Source organism: Jaculus jaculus, chromosome X (assembly GCF_020740685.1).
Source record: "Jaculus jaculus isolate mJacJac1 chromosome X, mJacJac1.mat.Y.cur, whole genome shotgun sequence".
NCBI lineage: Eukaryota > Metazoa > Chordata > Mammalia > Rodentia > Dipodidae > Jaculus > Jaculus jaculus.
The window spans coordinates 153510685-153531375 of record NC_059125.1 but is presented as its reverse complement, the minus strand read 5'-3'; the positions used below and the strand labels follow the sequence as shown (position 1 = coordinate 153531375).

At 38.7% G+C, this 20691-nt stretch overlaps 1 protein-coding gene and 1 non-coding gene across 3 annotated transcripts in view; one reads left to right on the top strand and one right to left on the bottom strand.

Moving 5' to 3' along the window:
• The window catches only part of Brcc3 (BRCA1/BRCA2-containing complex subunit 3), a 54092-nt gene that overhangs the window by 19387 nt on the left and 14014 nt on the right, over positions 1-20691 (bottom strand). Inside the window, exons 5-8 of one of the 2 annotated variants that reach the window (XM_045141074.1) lie at positions 17027-17114; positions 14382-14470; positions 12106-12161; positions 2840-2914 (exon numbers count right to left, since the gene is read on the bottom strand). In XM_045141074.1, coding sequence (XP_044997009.1) covers positions 2840-2914; positions 12106-12161; positions 14382-14470; positions 17027-17114 — 308 coding nt within the window. The remainder of the gene's footprint in view (positions 1-2839; positions 2915-12105; positions 12162-14381; positions 14471-17026; positions 17115-20691) is intronic. The other variant, XM_045141075.1, reaches the window with a different exon arrangement.
• Positions 14724-14827, top strand: LOC123456860. The gene has a single exon (XR_006634735.1). It is a non-coding gene; the product is annotated as a U6 spliceosomal RNA (small nuclear RNA).

Here is a 20691-nt window from a genome sequence, read left to right as displayed (position 1 = left end):
AGACCACCCTGAGAATACATAGTGAAGTCCAGGTTAGCCTAGGCTATAGCAAGAACCTACCTTGAAAAAAAAATGGCCTCTATATGCACAAATTGTGATGCTTGGCCAACAGGGGAACTGTGAACTGAAGTTTCCTGAAAGTGTTCCTTCTGCCTCAGATAAGGATGAATGGGTTTATAGATCTCCTCTAGAGATGACAGGCAAATTACCTTGGGCTACCTTTAGCAACCTCAATAGCCATTCATTGCCCACCTCTGTGTCTGAGCTAACATCCTGGAGACTACCAGTTTATCAAGTGTGATCCTTTTTGGAATGTACTGGATTAACAAATTGGCAACCCACCTGGTATTATGGTGTATAAGAAATGCAGAAGATAGAGCAGGGCATGGTGGTACATGCCTTCAATCCCAGCACTTGGGAGGGAGAGGTAGGAGGATCGCCGTGAGTTTGAGGCCACCCTGAGAATCCATAGTGAATTCCAGGTCAGCCTGGGCTAGAGTAAGACCCTACCTCAAAAAAACAAATGAAAAAAAAAATAAAAAAGGAAAAGAAAAGAAATGCAGACGAGAGGATCACTGAATTAGCAACACAGTCGTGTGTTTTGGAAATTGCGATGGGCAGTGTGTAGCAGGTTTGCTGGATTGCCAGCACCGGGACATAATGGAGCTGTGAGGATGGACCATGGGTTGCAGTAGAAATCCAGTGGAGAAGCCAGGACCACAAATGACTGCTAAGGAGAACTGCCAGGCTCAGATGAAGTTTTCCAAGACTATAAGTAGCCTAGCTGAAGGGGCAGAATTGGAACTCCAGAGACTTGTTGCTGGTTAGAATTAATGGACTTGGAGATTTGTCAGTTGCTAGTTGTTGGACTTGGAGCTACAGAGTGTGATGTTTGCCCTGGTTGTTTTAGATCTTGTATTGGTTGAATATTTTTTTGCTATACCCAATGCCATCTTTTGCAATGTGAATGTTTATTCTGAGCTATTATGGGTTATTATTTTTTAGGTTGTTTTGGTATTATGGCTCAGTTAAAAGATCTCAGAACATCATTGGGAGTGATAAAAACTGTGAGAACTTTTAAACTTGGACTGAATTCATTGCATTTTACATCATGTATGGTTACCAGTTTATGGGGCCAGAGGCAGAATGTGGTGGTTTGATCAGGTGTCCCCCATAAACCTAGGTGTTCTGAATGCTAGGTTCCCAGCTGATGGAGATTTGGAAATTAACACCTCCTGGAGGCAGTGTATTGTTGGGGGTGGGCTTAAGGGTACTGTAGCCAGTGGCCCCTTGCCAGTGTTTGGCACACTCTCCTATTGCTGTAGTCCACCTTATGTTGGCGAGGGGGTGATATCCACCCTCTGCTCATATTGTTGTTTTCCCTGGCATTGTGGAGCTTCCCCTCAAGTCTGTAAGCCAAAATAAATCCTTCCCATCCCCCCCCCCCAAAACCATGAGCAAATCTAACATGAGAGACATTTTCTGAAACTGGCCTTCAGTTTTGAAACACATTAATATCACAAAGACAAGGGCACACTTTCAAATCAGGAAAATACAAATACATTTCAACCCACTCAGAAAAGAGGAAAATAAAAGGACAAGGACTTGAGGACAAAGGAGCATTCACACATTGCTGGTGGGAATGTAAACTGGTGCAGCTGCTATGGGGATCAGTATGACATTCCTCAAAAAATATATAAATAAATAAAATAGACCTACCAGCTATACCACTCCAATGAAATACAACCAAAAGACAGCAAGTCAGCATTACAGAGATACTTAGGCACCCAAGCTTGCTGCAGCACTATTTACAAAAGCTAAGACAGGAGTCAATCTAATCAACATATGAATGGATACTTATAAATGGAATATTATTTAGCCATAAAATGGGTAAAATCCTATCATTTATGGCTACGTGGATAAGCAAATGAAATAAGATATTCTGAGAAGACAATAACTGCCTGATCTCACTCATATGAAATCATAGAAGTACAGGCATTGAGGGCAAAACATCTGGTTACCAGTGGCTGGAGAGAGTAGGGGGAAGGGAGAAATGGGAAAAGGTTGATCACTAGGTACTAAGTTGTAGTTAGATAGGAGTAAGTAGTTCTGGTATGCTATGGCACAGTAGAGTGACTATTGGTAAAAATTATATACTGTCTATGTCAAAACTAGAAGGACATAGAATATTTTCACTATGAATAATAGATGTTTGAGTAGATATGTTTAACCCCATTTAATCATTATATAATGTATCCATGTATCAAAACGTTACGTGGTACAGTATTAATACATACAACTTTTTTGTGTGGTGCTAGGTATGGAACCCAGGAAGGACCTCATGCATGATAGGTAAGCCTGCAGTGTGTTTTTGTTGTTGTTTAGGTGAAGGGAGGGAGTTGGTTCTGACATACAGTCTTGCTATTTAGTATAGACTGACCATGAACTGTCCTGTCTCAGCTTTTCGAGTTCTGATGTACCTTTGGGATTTGTTGTCTTTGAGATGTGATCTCACTGTGTTGTTGATATTTTGCTATATTATATAAGAAATCTACCTAAAACAAAATAACTAAGAAAGTCTGAATATGCATTGGGAAAACTTATAACAAGCAAATGCTATTCACAAGACCTACAATAGGCCTATTTACTTTCCTCCTGGAACACAATGCCCATTTTCAGTCAACAGCCACCTGAAATGAAGACTAGATTTTCCAACTTCTCTAGTAGCTTAAGTATGGCTACTTGATTGAGTAAGTTCTGCCAATGAAATGGAAGTAGAAATGTTTCTGGAACTTCTGGCAAGGCTACTTATTAGATGGGCACCTTTTTGCCTTCCTACCTTTCCTCTTCCTTCTGGCCCTCAATGGAGATGTGCTGGCTGGAGCTCCAGAAGTCGTGTGGACCATGAAGGGACCTTAGGATGGAAACCATATACCAAATGGTGAAGCAGAAGAGAAAAGCCTGGGCCTGTGATGATCCTGCAGAGCCATGGAATATCACTTTCACCCCCCCCCCACACAAAAAAATCTCTTTCTGATTTAATTTTATTTCTTAAACTTCTGCTAATATATACTGTACAATCTAACCCTAATAGGAATAATAATATTTGTTAGAGTGAAACAATATAAGGCATAAACATAGGACACAGAGGCTACTCTATATTCTATGAAGGAAAAACATCAGAAAGACATAGTACTTATGACCTTTATACACACTTAAGCACTAAAAACAGCTTCAAAAGACATAAAACTAACTCTGACCAAGATATCAAAAGTGGTCAAATCTAGGGCTAGAGAGATGGCTCAGCTGTTAAGATGCTTGCCTGCAAAGCCTAATGACCCAGGTTTGATTCCCCAGTACCCACATAAAGCCAGGTGTTCAGGGTGGCACATATGTCTGGAGTTCATTCACAGTGGCTAGAGGCCCTGGTGCACCCTCTCTCTATCTCTGCCTTTCTTTCAAATACATAAAAAAATATTTTTTAAAAAGTGGCCAAATCTAGTTGAGATAGGAGGTTGATATACATGCCTCTCAGATATCTATAGTCAAAATCAAAACCAAGTCCAAAACCAGTAAGGAAGGCTATAAGGATTGGTATAATACAACATTAATTTATTCTAACAGGGATACAAAGAACTTGTACTCAAAAGAAATCACACATTAAAAAAACTCACAGGGACTGGAGAGATGGCTTAATGGTCAAGGCATTTTCCTATGAAGCCTAAAGATGCAGGTTTGATTCCCCAGTACCCATATAAGCCACAAAAGCACAGGTGGCATATATGTCCAGAGTTCATTTGCAGTGCCTGGAGGCCCTAGTGTGCCCATTCTCTTTTTCTTTTTCTCAAACAAACATTCCAATACAAGAATTTATTTTATTTTGTTTATTTAAGAGAGAGAGGGAGGGAGGGAGAAAGAGAGGCAGATAGAGAGGGAATTGGTGCATCAGGGCCTCCAGCCACTGCAAATGAACTCCAGACATATGTGCCACTATGTGCATCTGCTTTATGTGGGTACTGGGGAGTTGAACCTGGGTCCTTTGGCTTTGCAGGCAAGTGCCTTAACTGCTAAGCCACCTCTCCAGCCCCAAGAATTTATTAATATAGACCTCAGGTCAATCTGGCTGACAGGCTAGTTTTCAGGAGCCAGTGGTTGGTAACAAAGGGAAAAACACTCACACACATCTATACATCCTCTAAGGCTGAAATCACACAGGTCACAATCAGTTATTATATTAGAGTGTTCAGTAACATAATAGAAATCCCATCCAATCAATACACCTGGGATTTTTAACATTTTATTTCCAAATTTGTCATGGGTCAGACAGGACATGTATGAAAATGGAAAATACATGATTTATAACTGAGCAAACAAATATTGGAACTACTATTGCATATCATCAAAATCCAATAGTCAAAGTGAGGAGGAAAATTTGTAACTGAAATGTACTAGACTAGAAGAAGACATCTTTTGAAAACTTTTGACAGGGGAAGCCATGAGCCCTACAGGTGTAACACCTGCTGGTGTCTGGCTAAATGCATATATCTATGTTTACCAAACTGCCCAGTAAGCACTTTTTTTAATGTTCATACTCATTTGTTAATGCTACTCTCACTGTTGGTTAGAGAACCTTCTCTTTTCAGATGGTGGTGACCTCTGGGAGGACTCAAAAGGGACCATAATACTGAGAAGAAGTGACAGAGGAGTGCTCAGTACTGAAACATCTCTATCACACCTTTCAAGGTTCAGGGTCCATTGCAGGAGAGGCAACAGAAAGAATGTAAGAGCAAAAGGAAGGGTAGGACTCCTTACAATGCAATCTTCCAGACAAAAAAAAAATGTCCTGGATACCCATGACCATGCAGTGCCTGGCACTGCTTACACAGGACTTTCATAATAAGAGGAAAATAAAATGAAGTTAAAATCAAAATAAAAGACTGATTGAGAAGGGGAAAGTGGGGGGAGGGAATTATGAAAAACCATGACTATAATTATGGAAGTTGTCAAAAAAAGACATTTTCATTTTATTTATTTAGAATAGCAATAGGATCAATATAAAAAAAAACACAAAAGAAAATTAAAAGTTGGTCAACTCAGTTTTTCTTTTTCTTTTTTTTTGAGGTAGGGTCTTGCTCTAGCTTAGGCTGACCTAGAATTAACTATGTAGTCTCAGGGTAGCCTCAAATTCACAGTGATGCTCCTACCTTGGCCTCCTAAGTGCTGGGATTAAAAGCATCTGCCACCATACCCGGCTCTCTTTCTTTCTTTCATTTTCCTATTCTATATTTTCAAGGCAGAGTTTCAGTATCCCAGGCTGGCCTTGAAGTCATGATGACCCACCTATCTCACTATCCTGAGTTTGAGGATTAGAAGCACAAGCCGCCATAATACCCAATTGCTTATATTATTTGGAGTACCAGTAAAGATTTTCATTTTACCAGTCATGGTGATTCATACCTGTAATGACAACACTCAGGAAGTGGAAGATAGAGAACTGCACAGTGGAAGCCAACCTAAGCTATATAACAAGTTACAGACCAGTCTAGGCTACATTGTAAGACTTTGTCTCAATCACCTATCCATGAGTTTGGATCCCTAAATCCCACATAAAAGCTGAAAGCTATGGTGAGCTTCTATCTATCTATATAAAATTTAACTATGGGTTTTTTGTCTCAGTTATTTTATTGTGGCCAAATATACATGACACAAAATGTAACAGTTTAACCATTTAAAGTGTATAACTTAGCAATACTAAATATATGTTATCTAGCCATTACTACTTTGTATCTCTGTAACTCATTTTATCTTGAAAAACAGACACTTCTTTGTATTTATTAAACACTAATGGCATGTTTCCTTTTCCTGGACTCCCTAGAAACTACCATTCTGTTTTTCTGTAAATTAGACTATCTTAAATATCCCCTATATTTGTCTTTTTGTGACTCCTTTATTTATTTTTTAATTTTTATTTTTATTTTAAGTCTTATTTTTATTTATTTATTTGACAGAGAGAGAGAGAGAGAGGGAGAGAGAGGAAGGGAGAGAGAGAAAGAAGAAGGAGAAGGATGAAGAGGAGAGAGAATGGGTATACCAAGGCATCCAGCCACTGCAAATGAACTCCAGATGTGTGTGCCCCCTTGGGCATCTGGCTAACATGGGTCCTGAAGAATCGAACCTGGCTCCTTTTGCTTTGCAAGCAAATACCTTAACCACTAAGATATCCCTCCAGCCCCATGACTGCTTTATTTTGCTTCGCATAATGTCCTCAAAATCCATGGAGTAGCATATGACAAAATTCCCTTAATTTTCAAGGCTGAGTTATATTTCATGATGAGCATGTATCACATTTTGTTATTCATTTATCTGTTAAAGGACACTTGGTTTGTTTACACGTTTTTTTGTTGTTGTTGTTTTGTTTTGTTTTTCAAGGTAGGGTCTCACTCTGGTCCAGGCTGACCTGGAATTAACTCTGTAGTCTCAGGGTGGCCTTGAACTCATGGCGATCCTTCTACCTCTGCCTCCCGAGTGCTGGGATTAAAGGTGTGCGCCACCACGCTCGGCTCTTGTTTCCATGTTTTAACTACTATAAATAATGCTCCTATGAACTTGGATTTACGTATCTATTAAAAGCTATTTTCAATTCTTTGGGGTATATATACAGATATATGGTAACATTTATTCATTGTGTGTGTGTACACGTGCACATGCAGACATGCTATGCCACAGCATATGTGGAGCTCAGAGGAAAACCTTCGGGTTGATCCTGACCTTCTGCCTCATCTTTGAGGAAATGTCTCACAATGCTTACCACTCCATTTGTGAGATTCTAGGAATTCTTCTGTCTCTGCTTCTCTTTTCACCATAGGTACAATGGGCTTACAAAGCTCACCACAACTTCTGGCTTTTATGTAGGAACTAGGGATCCAAACTCAGCTACTCAGAGTTATGCAACAAGAACTTTATCTACTGAGTCATCTCCCTACCCCTCTCTTCTTAATGTTTTGATGTACAACCATTCTCATCAACACTGTGCAAGGGTTCAAAGCTCTCTACCTTCTATCAATAACTTATCATTTTATTGGTTAGATTTTTTATTATACTGTTATCAGTTACTTAATTTTGAAAATATTTTCAATTTTATAGGTTGTCCTCACTTTCTTAATATCTTCTGATATACATGTTTTATATTTCATGAACTTATCTATTTTCTTCTGTTATTCATGAAGTCACATCATTAAAACCATTGTCAGATCCAATGTCCTGAAGCTTTACCCTAGTTTCTTCTAAGTGCTCATGGTTTTACTTCTTACATTTAGTTCACTGGTTTTTGTTTTTTTTTTTAATATTTTTTTTGTTCATTTCTTATTTATTTATTTGAGAGTGACAGACATAGGGAGAAAGACAGATAGAGGGAGAGAGAGAGAGAATGGGCACACCAGGGCTTCCAGCCACTGCAAACAAACTCCAGACGTGTGCACCCCCTTGTGCATCTGGCTAACGTGGGACCTGGGGAACCGAGCCTTGGACCAGGGTCCTTAGGCTTCACAGGCAAGCGCTTAACCGCTAAGCCATCTCTCCAGGCCCACTGGTTTGTTTTTATCTAATTTTTGTATATGGAGTGAGACAGGAGTTCAATTTCACTCTTTTGTATTAGGGATATCCAACTGTCAAAGCACTACTTCAGGAAAAAAATATTCTTTGATCATTAAATGACATTGGCACCATTTCCAGAAGCCAATTTTCCCACAGACATATAGACTTATTTATGGCTTCTCCATTGGTATATATTTATGCCAGTTTCACATAATAAGCATCATAATAAGTTTTAAACCTTATTTCCCCAGTTTTCTTTTCTTTTTATCAATATTGGTTATTCTGAGCCCCTTGATTTATATATTAGTTTTAGAATCATCTTTTCCTTGTTTGTAACAAGAAAAGCCTTTAAAATTATAATGAGCATGGCAGTGATTCTAGATATCTTTGAGAGACATTATAAATTTGGAGACTATTGGAAATATAGTTTTTTTTAACTTCCTTTTTGGATTGTGCATTACTGGTGTATAGAAACAACTAATTTTGTATATTGATATTGAGTCATAAAATTTCCCTTCTTAGTTCTCTTCTTAGTAGCTTCTGGGGGATTCTTCAGACTGTTTGTATATGTAGGATCATAATATCTGCAAAAATGATTTTACAAGGTGGCGCATGCTTCTGGAGTTCATCTGCAGTGGTTGGAGGATCTGGCATGCCCATTCTCTCTCTTCCCAAAATAAAGAAAGAAGTAAAAAATTATTAAACATACTTAAAAATTTTATATTTCAACATCATATCAATAGAATAATAACAGGATATTGTAATATAAGACTACCACTAAACAAGGAAAAAAAACTCTTAGAACTTAAAAATACAATATCACAAAAATAAAAAAGAAATTCAATGAAAGGAATAGAAGATAAGGACAAAATAGGCACAAAATGAGTAATAAGTGTTATTAATGTCAACCTACCAGATTTTTAAAAAATCTTGTTTAAATATTTATTTATTAAAGAAAGAAAAGAGAGAAACAGGAAGATTGGATGCCCCAGGGCCTCTTGCCATTGTAAGCACATTCCAAATGCATGTGGTACTTTGTGCCTCTAGCTTTACATGGGTATTGGGGAATTGAACTCAGGCCTCAGGCTCTGAAAGCAAGCAACTTTAACCACTGAACCATCTCTTTAGCCCCAGTCTAGCAGCTTTAATAGCTCATAAATGTTCTATAAAGTAAAAGGGAGAAAATATGAAGGACTGGAGAAAAAGGATTTGACATATTTGTCTTAATCATGAGGAAGAGAGAGAGAGAGAGAGAGAGAGAGAGAGCGCTATAAGAAACTAGCAATGTCCCTACTTCAAATCCACAAGAGAGGAATGTAATGATTAAGGAGAATGCTAACCATGAGTACAAAACTTCTGCCCATAACTAAAATGAGATAAGGAAACCTCCTTTATTTACAGCATACATTCACTAAAGTCATCTCCTTAAACCTTTCAGTTGAACATGGGAATAAGAGAATTAAAGGAATGAACAATTTTGTCTCTATAACAGAGTAAGGAAAACATTTTTGGGCTGGAGAGATAGCTTAGTGGCTCAACACTTGCCTGTGAAGTCTAAGAACCCAGATTCAATTCCTCAGTACTCAAGCAAGCCAGATGCACAAGGTATATGCATCTGGAGTTCCTTTGCAGTGGCTAGAAGCCCTGGTGCACCCATTCTCTCTCTCTCTCTCCTTCTACTTCTTTCTTTCTCTCAAATAAATAAAATATTAAAAACATTTTTATATTATTTCTAAGAGTTTGAAGCTAAGGAAGTAATATAAGAAACATTAAGAGGGAAAAATCTCTTCAAAATTCCATGTAGGCTGGGCGTGGTGGCACACACCTTTAATCCTAGCACTAGGGAAGAAGAGGTAGGAGGAGAGCTGTGAGTTGGAGATCACCCAGAGACTATGTAGTGAATTCCAGATCAGCCTGGGCTGTAGCAAGACTCTACCTTGAAAAAAAAAATGTCCAGGCATGGTGGTGCACGCCTTTAATCACAGCACTCAGGAGGCAGAGGGAGGCAGAGGTAGGAGGATCGCCTTGAGTTCAAAGCCACCCTGAGACTACATAATGAATTCCAGAATTCCAGGTCAGCCTGAGCTAGTGAGACCCTATCTCAAAAAGCCAAAAAAAAAAAAAAAAAAAGTCAAAATCAATCAATCAAACAAACAAAAAACAAACCCAACCAAAAAAAAAAAAAAAAAACCTGTACAAGAAAGGAAGTAGAATCATAATACACCAGTTTACACTGCCTAGTTGTATAAAGAATAATATTTACCTAATCATAAGTATGGTAGAATTTATTTTCTACTCTTAGAATTAATCAATAAATAAATTACAGGAAATAAACTATAGTTCTAACCCAGAACATAGATGTTCACAACTATGAAAATTTGGAAAAAATATAATCAATAGTGAGTAGCTATTGTCTATTGTTAATTGTTAATAGCATAAAGAGGAAAACTTTAAGCTGGGTGTGGAAGCACATACCTATAAGCCCAGTACAGGGAAAGCAGAAGCAGGAGGTTCCAGGCCAGCCTATACTACATAGTATAGACCCTGTCTCGAAGCACAAAAACAAAAAGGAGGCAAACTTAATTTAAGATTATAAAAGTAACCAGCAGAAGAATTAAAAGTAGTAACTATACTATAGAGAATGGAGGGTAGGGGGTCAGTAAAATTTACCTTCAAGCTAACACAACAATAATAAAAATAGATACCATCTATATCTGGTAAATCAAGAAAGAATATGTCTGCTGTTTAGATATACCAAAGTCAATATCAAAGGAAGCAAAAATTAGCCAGGTGTGGTGGTGCATTCCTTTAATCCCAGCACTCGGGAAGCAGAGGTAGGAGGATGGCCGTGAGATTAAGGTCACCCTGAGACTACTTAGTGAATTGTAGGTCAGCCTGGGCTAAAATGAGATCCTACCTCAAAAAACAAAGCAGACAAACAAAAAATTTATATACATATATCTCAAATGGTATAGATTGGACTGGACTAGTCTGACTCTTTAAAAACAATCATTTGCTTCCTACTTTTTTTTTTGTTTGTTTTTCAAGTTCTGTTTCCTGAGTGCTGGAATTTTTTTTTTTTTATTTGAGAGAAAGAGAGAGAGAGAGAGAGCACACTATGCGTATTCCAGGGTCTTTTGCTGCTGCAATTTAACTCCAGACACATGGACCACTTTGTGCACTGGATTTATGTGGGTACTAGGGTATTGAAGCTGGGTTGGCAGGCTTTGTAAGCAGGTGCCTTTAACTGCTGAGCCATCTTCCCAAACCCATTTGATTTTTTTTTTTTTTTTTGGTCTTTCAAGGTAGGGTCTTGCTCTAGCCCAGGCTTACCTAGAATTCACTATGTAGTCTCAGAGTGGCCTCTAATTCACAGCAATCCACCTACCTTTGCCTCCCAAGTGCTAGGATTAAAGGCACATGCCACCACATCTGGCCCCATTTGATATTTTGACACATGTACATCAATTAATTTGGTGAATTTTTTTTAAAAATAATGTTCCTTGATTAGGTAATACTTGTCTTTTTCCACACTATTAAGGTTACTCATAGGGGCTGAAGAGATGGCTCAGCAGTTAAGGTGCTAGCTTGAAGAGCCTAACAATCCAAGTTCAATTCCCCAGTACCCATATAAAGCCAGATACACAAAGTGGTGCATGCATCTGGAGTATTTGCAGTAGCTGGAGGTCCTGGCCAGCTCATTCTCTCTGTCCACCTGTCTTATATCTGTCTTTGCTTATAAATAAATAAATAAATAAATAAATTTTTAAATGATTCTTCATAGTTGTTTTTTCAGGATGTACATCATTCTATTATGTAGTTACATGATAATTTTTTTTTCAGTTCCATACTGATAAACACCTAAAGATTATTCCCAGTTCTTTGTTAATTTCAAACAGTGCTATAATAAATTAACAAATATTACAAGAAAAAATACATCTAGTCTGTTTCAATGTCCCAATTAGAAAATAAACTTGTCTTTCTTCTCTGTATACTCAGTACCTAATGAGAGTGGATGGAATATAGTAGGTACCCAATGAACATTTGCTAATTTATGTTGAATTAACTTTTAATAAAAAAAAACCAACCTATGCAAGCATTTAAATGAAATATTGTAACTCTGAAAGTAAATTTATCTTTGTCTATTATTTGTGAGGCCCTCAGTTCCACAAAAAATATGGCACAGCAAAGGGAATAATCGATAAAAACTGATAGCATTCTACACATTCAGTCTTTGTTTTACAATTCACTAGAGATAGGAAAACTAACACTGCAACAGTTTTGGAAATATGGAACAAGACTGTTGTAATGTAGTTATAATAGACAAGACTACTTATATGACCGTAGCTTTCTAGACCCTCACAATACTCAACTTGCTAACGAGATTCTAATTCTTGTAAGAGCTTTTAGTGAGTATAAGTAGAAATATAACAATAGTAATGACTTACCAATGAGAAACATTAAACAAAACAGAATGACCAATTCCCATCAATAATTCTCTGTTATACTTACTCCGAGCTCTTCTGGGCCTGTATCGATTGGAAGCAAGTGTACAGTACCCGACCAGTCTATTAAAAAGAGAGAGAGAGAGAGAGAGAGAGAGAGAGAGAGGGAGAGAGAAAAACGTCACAGATAAAAAGATTCATTTTGTTGTTTTACTATGTTTTCTTGAGATACAATATAATTAAATCAATATAATAAACATCTTCTACCTTCAACCATTAATGACTTTTTTTCTATTGGTAATTTCATAGCAATTTTAATAGACTATAACCCTAAATCACAAAGGCCCTTCTGGAGATGAAAGGTTAAAAAATATTCCAAAAGCCAGGTGTAGTGGCACATGCCTTTAATTCCAGCACTTGGGAGGCAGAGGTAGGAGGATTGCCATGAGTTCGAGGGCACTGTGAGACTATAGTAAATTCCAGGTCAGCCTAAGCTAGAGTGAGATCCTACCTCAAAACAAACAAGCAAACAAACAAAAAGACATCCCAAAGACAACATGCCATAAATGAATCTCTGTGAGAAGGGTCATATACACAGTCAAAATAAGTCACAAATACCTATTCACAGCCAGGTGTGGTGGCACATGCCTTTAATCCCAGCCCTGAGGAGGCAGAGGTAGGAGGATAGCCATGAGTTTGAGGCCAGCCTGAGAATACATAGTGAATTCCAGGTCAGCCTGGACTAGAGTGAGACCCTACCTTAAAAAAACAAACAAAACAAAACAAAGTACCTATTCAGGTCATGTGACCAAATTACTAATGAGAACCAAGAAAGTAAAAAAATATATATCTATTTATCTCTATCTATCTATCTATCTATCTATAAATAAATGGGCTGCTGTGTTGAAAGCTATCAAATTCATTCAACTATTTATGATGATAATAAGCAAATTTATGATGATATAGCCAAAAGCATTTCAAATAAAATAAAGTTTAAGATACTGAATGCTGCACTGGAGAGATAGTTCAGCAGTTAAGGCACTTGTCTGTGAAGCCCTAAGGACCAGGCTTTGATTCCCCAGTACCCACATAAACCAGATGCACAAGGTGGCACATGCATATGAAGTTTATGTGCAGTGTTTGGAGGCCCTGGCATGCTCATTCTCTAACTGCCTCTTTCTCACTCTCTCTCAAATAAATAAATAAATATTTAAAAATATATTAAATGCTAATATTTCTGGAAAATACTGAATTTATGAAGAATATTCTTTTTTAAGGCAGTCTCACTCTAGTCAAGGCTGAACTGAAACTCACTCTGTAGCCAAGGCTAGACTTGAACTCACAACAATCCTTCTACCTCACCCTCTGAGTGATAGAATTAAAGGCATGAGAATATTCTTTATCAGTACAAATTCCGAGAATATAATTAATCTGATCACTTATCTTCATTCTCACTCCTTCCACAATGGTCAAACCCCCATCATCTGGCAATCACTAGCAATATTTTCCTAACTGGTTTCACTGATAACATTGATTCCACCAGTCTACCTCCCTCTTTCCACCCTCACTGTACAGTCTGTTACCAATACCCAGGACACAGTACACTCATTAAAACATAAAGTCAGGCTGGAGATATGGCTTAGCAGTTAAAGGTGCTCTCTTGCAAAGCCTGATGGCCCCGGTTCGACTTCCCAGTGCCCATATCTTTATGCACAAAGTGATGCATGCATTTGGAGTTCATTTAGAGTGGCCAGAGTGTCCATACTCTCTCTCTTGCTCTCTCTCTCCCTCTTTCTGTCTCTCTCAAATAAAGAAGTAAAAATATAAATAAATAAATAAATAAATAAAGTCACCCTCTACTGGCTTTCCAACTCAGAGGCAAAGCCAAGGCCTTAGAAGAGCTAGTTCCCATTACCTCTCAGGCCTCATTTAGGATGACCAAATGAGGCATTATCCAAACTAAAACACTTCCAAGAGAGAAAGGCTAATTAAATAGGACACTGGGATTGCAGTATAAAAATGAAGCCCTTGCAGAAAAACTGAAATGTATGATTACAATGTTGCTCACTCTGCTACAGCCACACCAACTCCCTCAGTGTTCCCTGAACATGTCCCACTCACCTTAGGGTCTTTGCACTGGCTATTTCCTCTGCCTGGGATGATCTTCCCCCAAGAAATCCACAAGACTTGCTCCCTCACCTTCTTCGGGTCCTGACTCAATAACCCTTCTCATTGAAAACTTCCCTGGCCATCCTATTAAAATTGCAAAGAGATTTTTTCTCTACTCTGTATACAAACACACACATACACACACATACATGCAATACAATATATGTACAATACCTTTGTGTTTTTATCTTCTATGAAACATGAAAAAATAAGTCCTACAAAGCCTTGATCCATCATTTGGTACATGGCTTGCGTTCGAACATCTGAAAATAAAAATATTCTGTCAATAACTTGTATTTCAAACTTGACTTAAAGATATTGGTGGTATCAAAGTGCATACATTTTGCTAGGTTAAGGAAATATACTATGAAGTAATAACCCTAGACAGCTTAATCCAAGAGTGGCTCTGGTATGAAATATAACATAAAAAAGAAATTTAACAACTAGCCCAAAAACTTGAATATTTTCTCCATGGAGATTGAAGAGTCTTTGGAAAGTAATAAAAATATTACTTAGGTGCTCACTTTGGCAGCACGCATACTAAAATTGGAATGATACAGAGATTACCATGGCCCCTATGCAAGGATGACACGCAAATTTGTGAAGCATTCCATGTTTTTGTAAATTATTCTATTTCATTTTTAGGGCTAATTTAGTCAATAAACATACTCTTGTAAAAATATTACTCAGAAGAAAAATCTTGACAGACTGTTTCTAGGGAAGTGAATATATTATACTTGCTACACAAGAATAGAAAGTATGAGCCATTATGAGCAGCTGGCCTTGGCAAAATTCTTAATACCTCTAAGCTTATTTTCTTATCACTTCATTCAGAGTCCTGTCTTTTAAAACTTTAAGATTTCTTAGAAAGCTTATCAGGCGTACTTCCTAAACAGCTCCTCCCTCCCTCTCAATCTCTCCTTCTGTGTGTGTTTGTACAGAGAGTAGAGAAAAATCTTTTTGCAATTTTTTTTATTTTTAAAATACCACATTTTATTCAGATTTTAAAAAGGAGTGCAGAAAGAGAAAAGCTGAGAGGTAAGGGGAAACAAAGTGGAGAGAAGTACACCACGTGGAGCCCAAAAGCCCATGTGGGCCATGTGTAGCTCAGAAGTCCATGTGAACAAATAGGGATCTGGGGGGAAAAGCATGGAAAGAAAAGAGAAAAGAAAGTTCAAGGATATCCTGCCACTTAGGGAGCTGGAGGAGATAAAGAACTCACATGGACGGTAAGGGCTAGGGGGCCCTCCTGGCTGTCTTTTTGCAATTTTAATAGGATAGCCATAGGAGTTTTCAATGAGTAGGGTTGAGTCAGGACCCAAAGAAGGTGAAGAAACAAGTCTTGTGGATTTATTGAGGGTGAGGAAGATCATTCCTGGCAGAGGAAATAAATAGCCTTTTCAACTCCAACCACTGAAAACAATTACCATGTCTATCATAACACACAAACTTTCTTTGTCAAGGTCACCTAATCCTCTATTTATGTCTTACCTGATCACTGCCCCATGAAACAGTCTTTACTTGGCCTTTTACTTCTTGCCTGATCTTTTCTAATATATATATATTTTTTGTGCTGGACTCTTATGTTCCCACTAGAAAAATTAGCATGGCCAGAGACAACTCCTAGTCCTTTAATCTAATTATTGTCACTCCTGGGGGATTTCACCCTATCCTATGACTTTACATCTTATCTCTTCACTTGTCAATACTAACCCATGCCCAAGAAACTTTAAAATGCCAGAGCCATATATCCAACGGCCTTTTTAACACCCAAGATTTGGTTGTCTGAAAACAGTTCTTGCTACTCAGAGATTTAGAATAGCAGGTCTGTGAACTGTTTGCTACCTGTTCACAAAGAGATAAAAAGCTTGAGCTAGAATGTACATTAATGTACTATATCCAGAAAGACTTAAGAAAAAAAAAACTTGAACTAAAGATGTGCTTAGCAACATATATAAAAATACAGGTTCAAACCTCAATTTGCCACTACTGAACCCACCTGAGCCTGCTTATTTCTCCATATAATGGGGAAGATCTTTAACCCTCAGGTTACTATAAGGATTAGAAGAGAAAGCATTTGTTAACTGTCAGGGCTCATGAATGTGAATTCACTATCCCTACCTTAGTAGTTCAATTTTCTAGAGAAGCAGTTAGAGACAAAAAAAAAAAAAAAAAGAAAAAGAAAAAAGAAAGAAAGAAAATCAAGCATGATCCTTAATAAAGGGCAAAAAGAGAAAAAAAAAAAAAACAATTTAGTTACATTACACTGATTAGAGAAGGGGTGAGAATATAGGCAAGCGGCCTAATAGATACAATGGATAATGTATAAGCAGAGTGTAAAATTCAGTTTGGAAAATTTCACCCATTACATCTTTGAGTCTTCAGAATGGGAATATACTAAACAGTTAGTAGTATTTATCAGTCAGTAATTTTCGGTTGCTTTGGTTAGTTTTTATTTCCTGGATATAGTTAAAATTGAGAATTGAAATTTTCTCTACTAGAAATTATTTAAAAATGGCAAAATGAGGGCTGGGCGTGGTGGCACATGCCTTTAACCTCAGCACTCGGGAGGCAGAGGTAGGAGAATTGCTGTGAGTTCGAGGCCACCCTGAGACTCCATAGTGAATTCCAGGTCAGCCTGGCCTACAATGGGACCCTACCTCAAAAAAAAAAAAAAAAAACTAGCAAAATGATATTCAAAATAATGACACCTGCTTAAAGATGGCCATTTTGTTTTTTAAAATAAACATGACCTCAGTAATAAAGGAGGAACAATACTCATTTGAAGACAGTAAACATTTCAACTTCAAAACACTTACCAACATGTGAAGGCCAAACAGTTATATGAGGGTGGGAATGATACCAGCCCACAACTCTCATAGGGCGACCTGTTAGTTCAGCTAACCTGTATGTTTGTCAAGGTATTTTATATATGTGTGTGGGGGGGTTATTTTGACACTATAATAAAGGTTCAAAAAGAGTACTGACACAGTTTCAGGGAGATGGTGACAGACACTGTGGTCACTCAAAACTCATTAAGCAGAAATCTAGAGGCTACAGAGAACTCAACAATAAATCACATTTTTGACATGTCCACTAAGGCTCAGGGAACATTGTGAAAGATGGGACAGAAAGATAAGAGCCACAGGATGGATAGGAATATACAGAGCCACGCCCTGCCCCCCAACCACAGAGACTGATCAAGGCCTTCATGATTTATGACCAAAGAGTGAATACCAATAATCCCACTGAGGAGGTTCCTCAGTGGAATGTGGGCAGGTAAGAAGGAATATGAGTATAACCCTTTAAAAATAAAATTTAATTTAAAAAGTAATGAAGTAATGTGGTAGTTTGAATGTAATAGTGTAAACATATGGCCCCAAAGACTCAGGTGTATAATTAAAATTGAGCTTGCAAGTTTGGCACCTAGCAGGCAGATCCCTGCTAGAGGGGATGTGTTCCTGGAGGTGAATCCTGGAGTCTAGCTCTAAGGTGTATTTGGGGGTAGATCTGAATTCTAGCCAAAGTTAAGGAGAGAGCAGTTTGAGTTCTGGTGGTTTCATGCTTGCTTATGGTGCTGGCTGGTTGATGGTTTCTCTGTGCTTGCTTGTGAAAGGGAGCCAGCTTCTTTTAACACTGATGGAACTTCCCCTGGATCTGTAAGCTTGAAATAAATTCCTTCCTCCCATAAACTGTGTCTGGTTGGATGTTTGTCCAGCAACATGGAGTTGACTACAGCAACCAATAACCCCACTGATGAGGGTCCTCAGTAGAATGCGGGCAGAGGAGAGGGGATAAAAAAGTATAATCTTCAAAAACATTAAATTAAAAAAAAATAGAGTACTGAAATGAAATAAGGTTACTGTCCAGAACTGAAATATACTTATATCTTCTTACTTCAATTGGACAAGCAAAATCTTATTACTGTTAGCCTACAAATAAGCTTATCTAAATCTTTAGTCACTTTCAACTTGAGAATTTTCTCAGTCTAGCTCCAATCTACCCCCATCTTTGGAAAAGGAATCGAGAGAGAGAGAGAGAGAGAGAGAGAGAGAGAGAGAGAGAGAGAGAGAGAGAGAGAGAGAGAGATGCTGGGATAAAATCCAGGCTTTAGGCATGCTAGGCAAAAATTTGATTGATTTAATGGCAGAGCCCATTGTTTTGTACATGAGACTGCTTTGAGCAGTCAGTATGGCTGCCACTTTCAGTACAGTGCACCAGAGAAGAGAGCTTCAGAGGGAGAGAACTCTAAATGTGTCCATTGGGCCCCACTTGCATACTCCACATAGCACAGGGAGCACAAGCATGTCAGGGAAGGAACTGAGACAAAGGAAAGGACTTATTCCTCTTGAGGGTACTGATTAACTCTTCCCATGAAGCAGGATCAAAACCAACGGCTGTCTGTCCTCCACCCACCAGGATAGGAGGCTCAGGGCTTGAGAGGCAACAGGCAGGGTATTCAGAAGGGCCAGGCCTCAGTAGCAAGGAAATCCCTCCCCTATACTAAGCTGCTCTATTCCTATACAGCTCACCTGCAAAAGGATAAGATACTCTCCAGGGCACTCAATAGCATTCTAGAACACAGCCCATGGGTTTACATAGGAATACAGAAACACCCAAGGGGCAAGGAACAGACAGGGCATGACATCCAACCCAAAAGTCCTCAGTGGTGAATAGTGGACACTGCAGGCCTCAAGTTTGGCCAGCCAGGCCAAAGGACTGAACGGCTGCAAGAGTAGCATATATGTTAAGGGGGAAAACAACTGCTCTCTAATTGTACTGGAGGCCCAGTATTTGGGAGGGAATACATGCCTGGTACTGAAAACCTAATCAAAAGCCCATGGTGGGAGAGGTCATGAGCCTTAGGAGTGTAATTCCTGCTCTTGTCTGGCTAAATGCATATATTATGCTCACCAAACTGTTCTGTAAGTACTTTATTTAACATTCATACTCTTATATTAATGTTACTTTTGCTTAAAGATGTTTTTCTTTTCAGATGATGGTGACCACTGGGATGACCCAAAAGGCACCACAGTGCTTAGAAGAAATTATGGAGGAGTGTCCAGCACTGAAACATCTCTATTACATCCTCCAAGGCTCAGGATTCATTGCAGAAGAGGTGGCAGAAAGAATGTAAGAGCAAAAGGAAGGGTCGGACTGCTTAAAATGCAATTGTCCAAACAGAAATTGGCCTCGATATCCATGACCTTGTAGTGCCTAGCATTACCTTCACAAGACCCTCATAATAGGAGGAAAAGATGACAACATAAAAATAAAAGAGAGACTGATGGAGAGAGGGAGGAGATATGATGGAGTGGAGTTTCAAAGGGGAGAAGAGTGAATTATGGTTTATTATCTGTAAGTACAAAAGTTGTCAATTTACCAAAACACTTGCAGGGGCTGGAGAGATGGTTTAGCAGTTAGGTCACTTGCCTGCAAGGTCTAATGACCCATGTTTGATTCCCCGGTACCCAAATAAAGCCAGATGCACAAAGTGGCACATGCATCTAGAGTTCGTTTGCAGTGGGTGATGGTCCTGGAATGCCCATTCTCAGTCTCTGTCTCCATGGTGACTTGATTCAGGTGTCCCGCATAAATTTAGGTGTTCTGAATACTAGCTTCCCAGCTGATGGAGATTTGAGAATTAACACCTCCTGGAGGTAGGGTATTGTTGGGAGCAGGCTTATGAATTGTTATAGCCAGCTCCCCCTTGCTAGTGTTTGGCACACTCTCCTGCTGATATTGTCCACCTGATGTTGGTTGGGAGATGTCCACCCTCTGCTCATACCATTGTTTTCCCCTGCCATCATGGAGCCTCCCCTCAAGTCTGTAAGCCAAAATAAACGTCCCCCCCACAAGGTGCTCTTGGTTGGGTGATTTCTTCCAGCAATGGAAACCTGACTATAACAGTAAATTTGGTACCACAGGAGTGGGATTGTGGCTAGACTATGTGGTTTTGGCCTTTTGGAGATGATTTTCAAGAGGAATGTGGAAGGATTTGAAACCTTGACCTAAGAGATGCCTTACAGTGCTATAAGTTCAGCTTGATTCTGGTCAGAGTTGAAAGACCTGAATGCAGTAAGAACTATGGACTGTGAGGTTTGGCATGTGTATGAGAAAAAGGGCTTTGCCTGGACTGGGCTAGAAGCAGTTTGTGTGAGAGGCTTGCTGTTATGCCTGTGTCCTGAGAACTTGTGAGTGTTGATTTGTGTAGAAACAGACTAATGTGAGCAGAGGGATATGGCACAGAAAAAGTGGAATCTTTAGGCAAAAACTGCTGTCTATTCAGCTGCAATTGTATGACAGATTACAACCACTGTGATTGGGCCAGCTGACCTGCAAAGGGACCACAGAAGGAATACAGTCTTTTGAAGGGGTCTGAATGCTGAAGGAGTATCCTGTTCTTCAAAGTCTGCTTTATCCCCCTGCCCACCTCGATTAACAAATGGAACTCTACCTGGTATTATGGAGTATAAGAAATGCA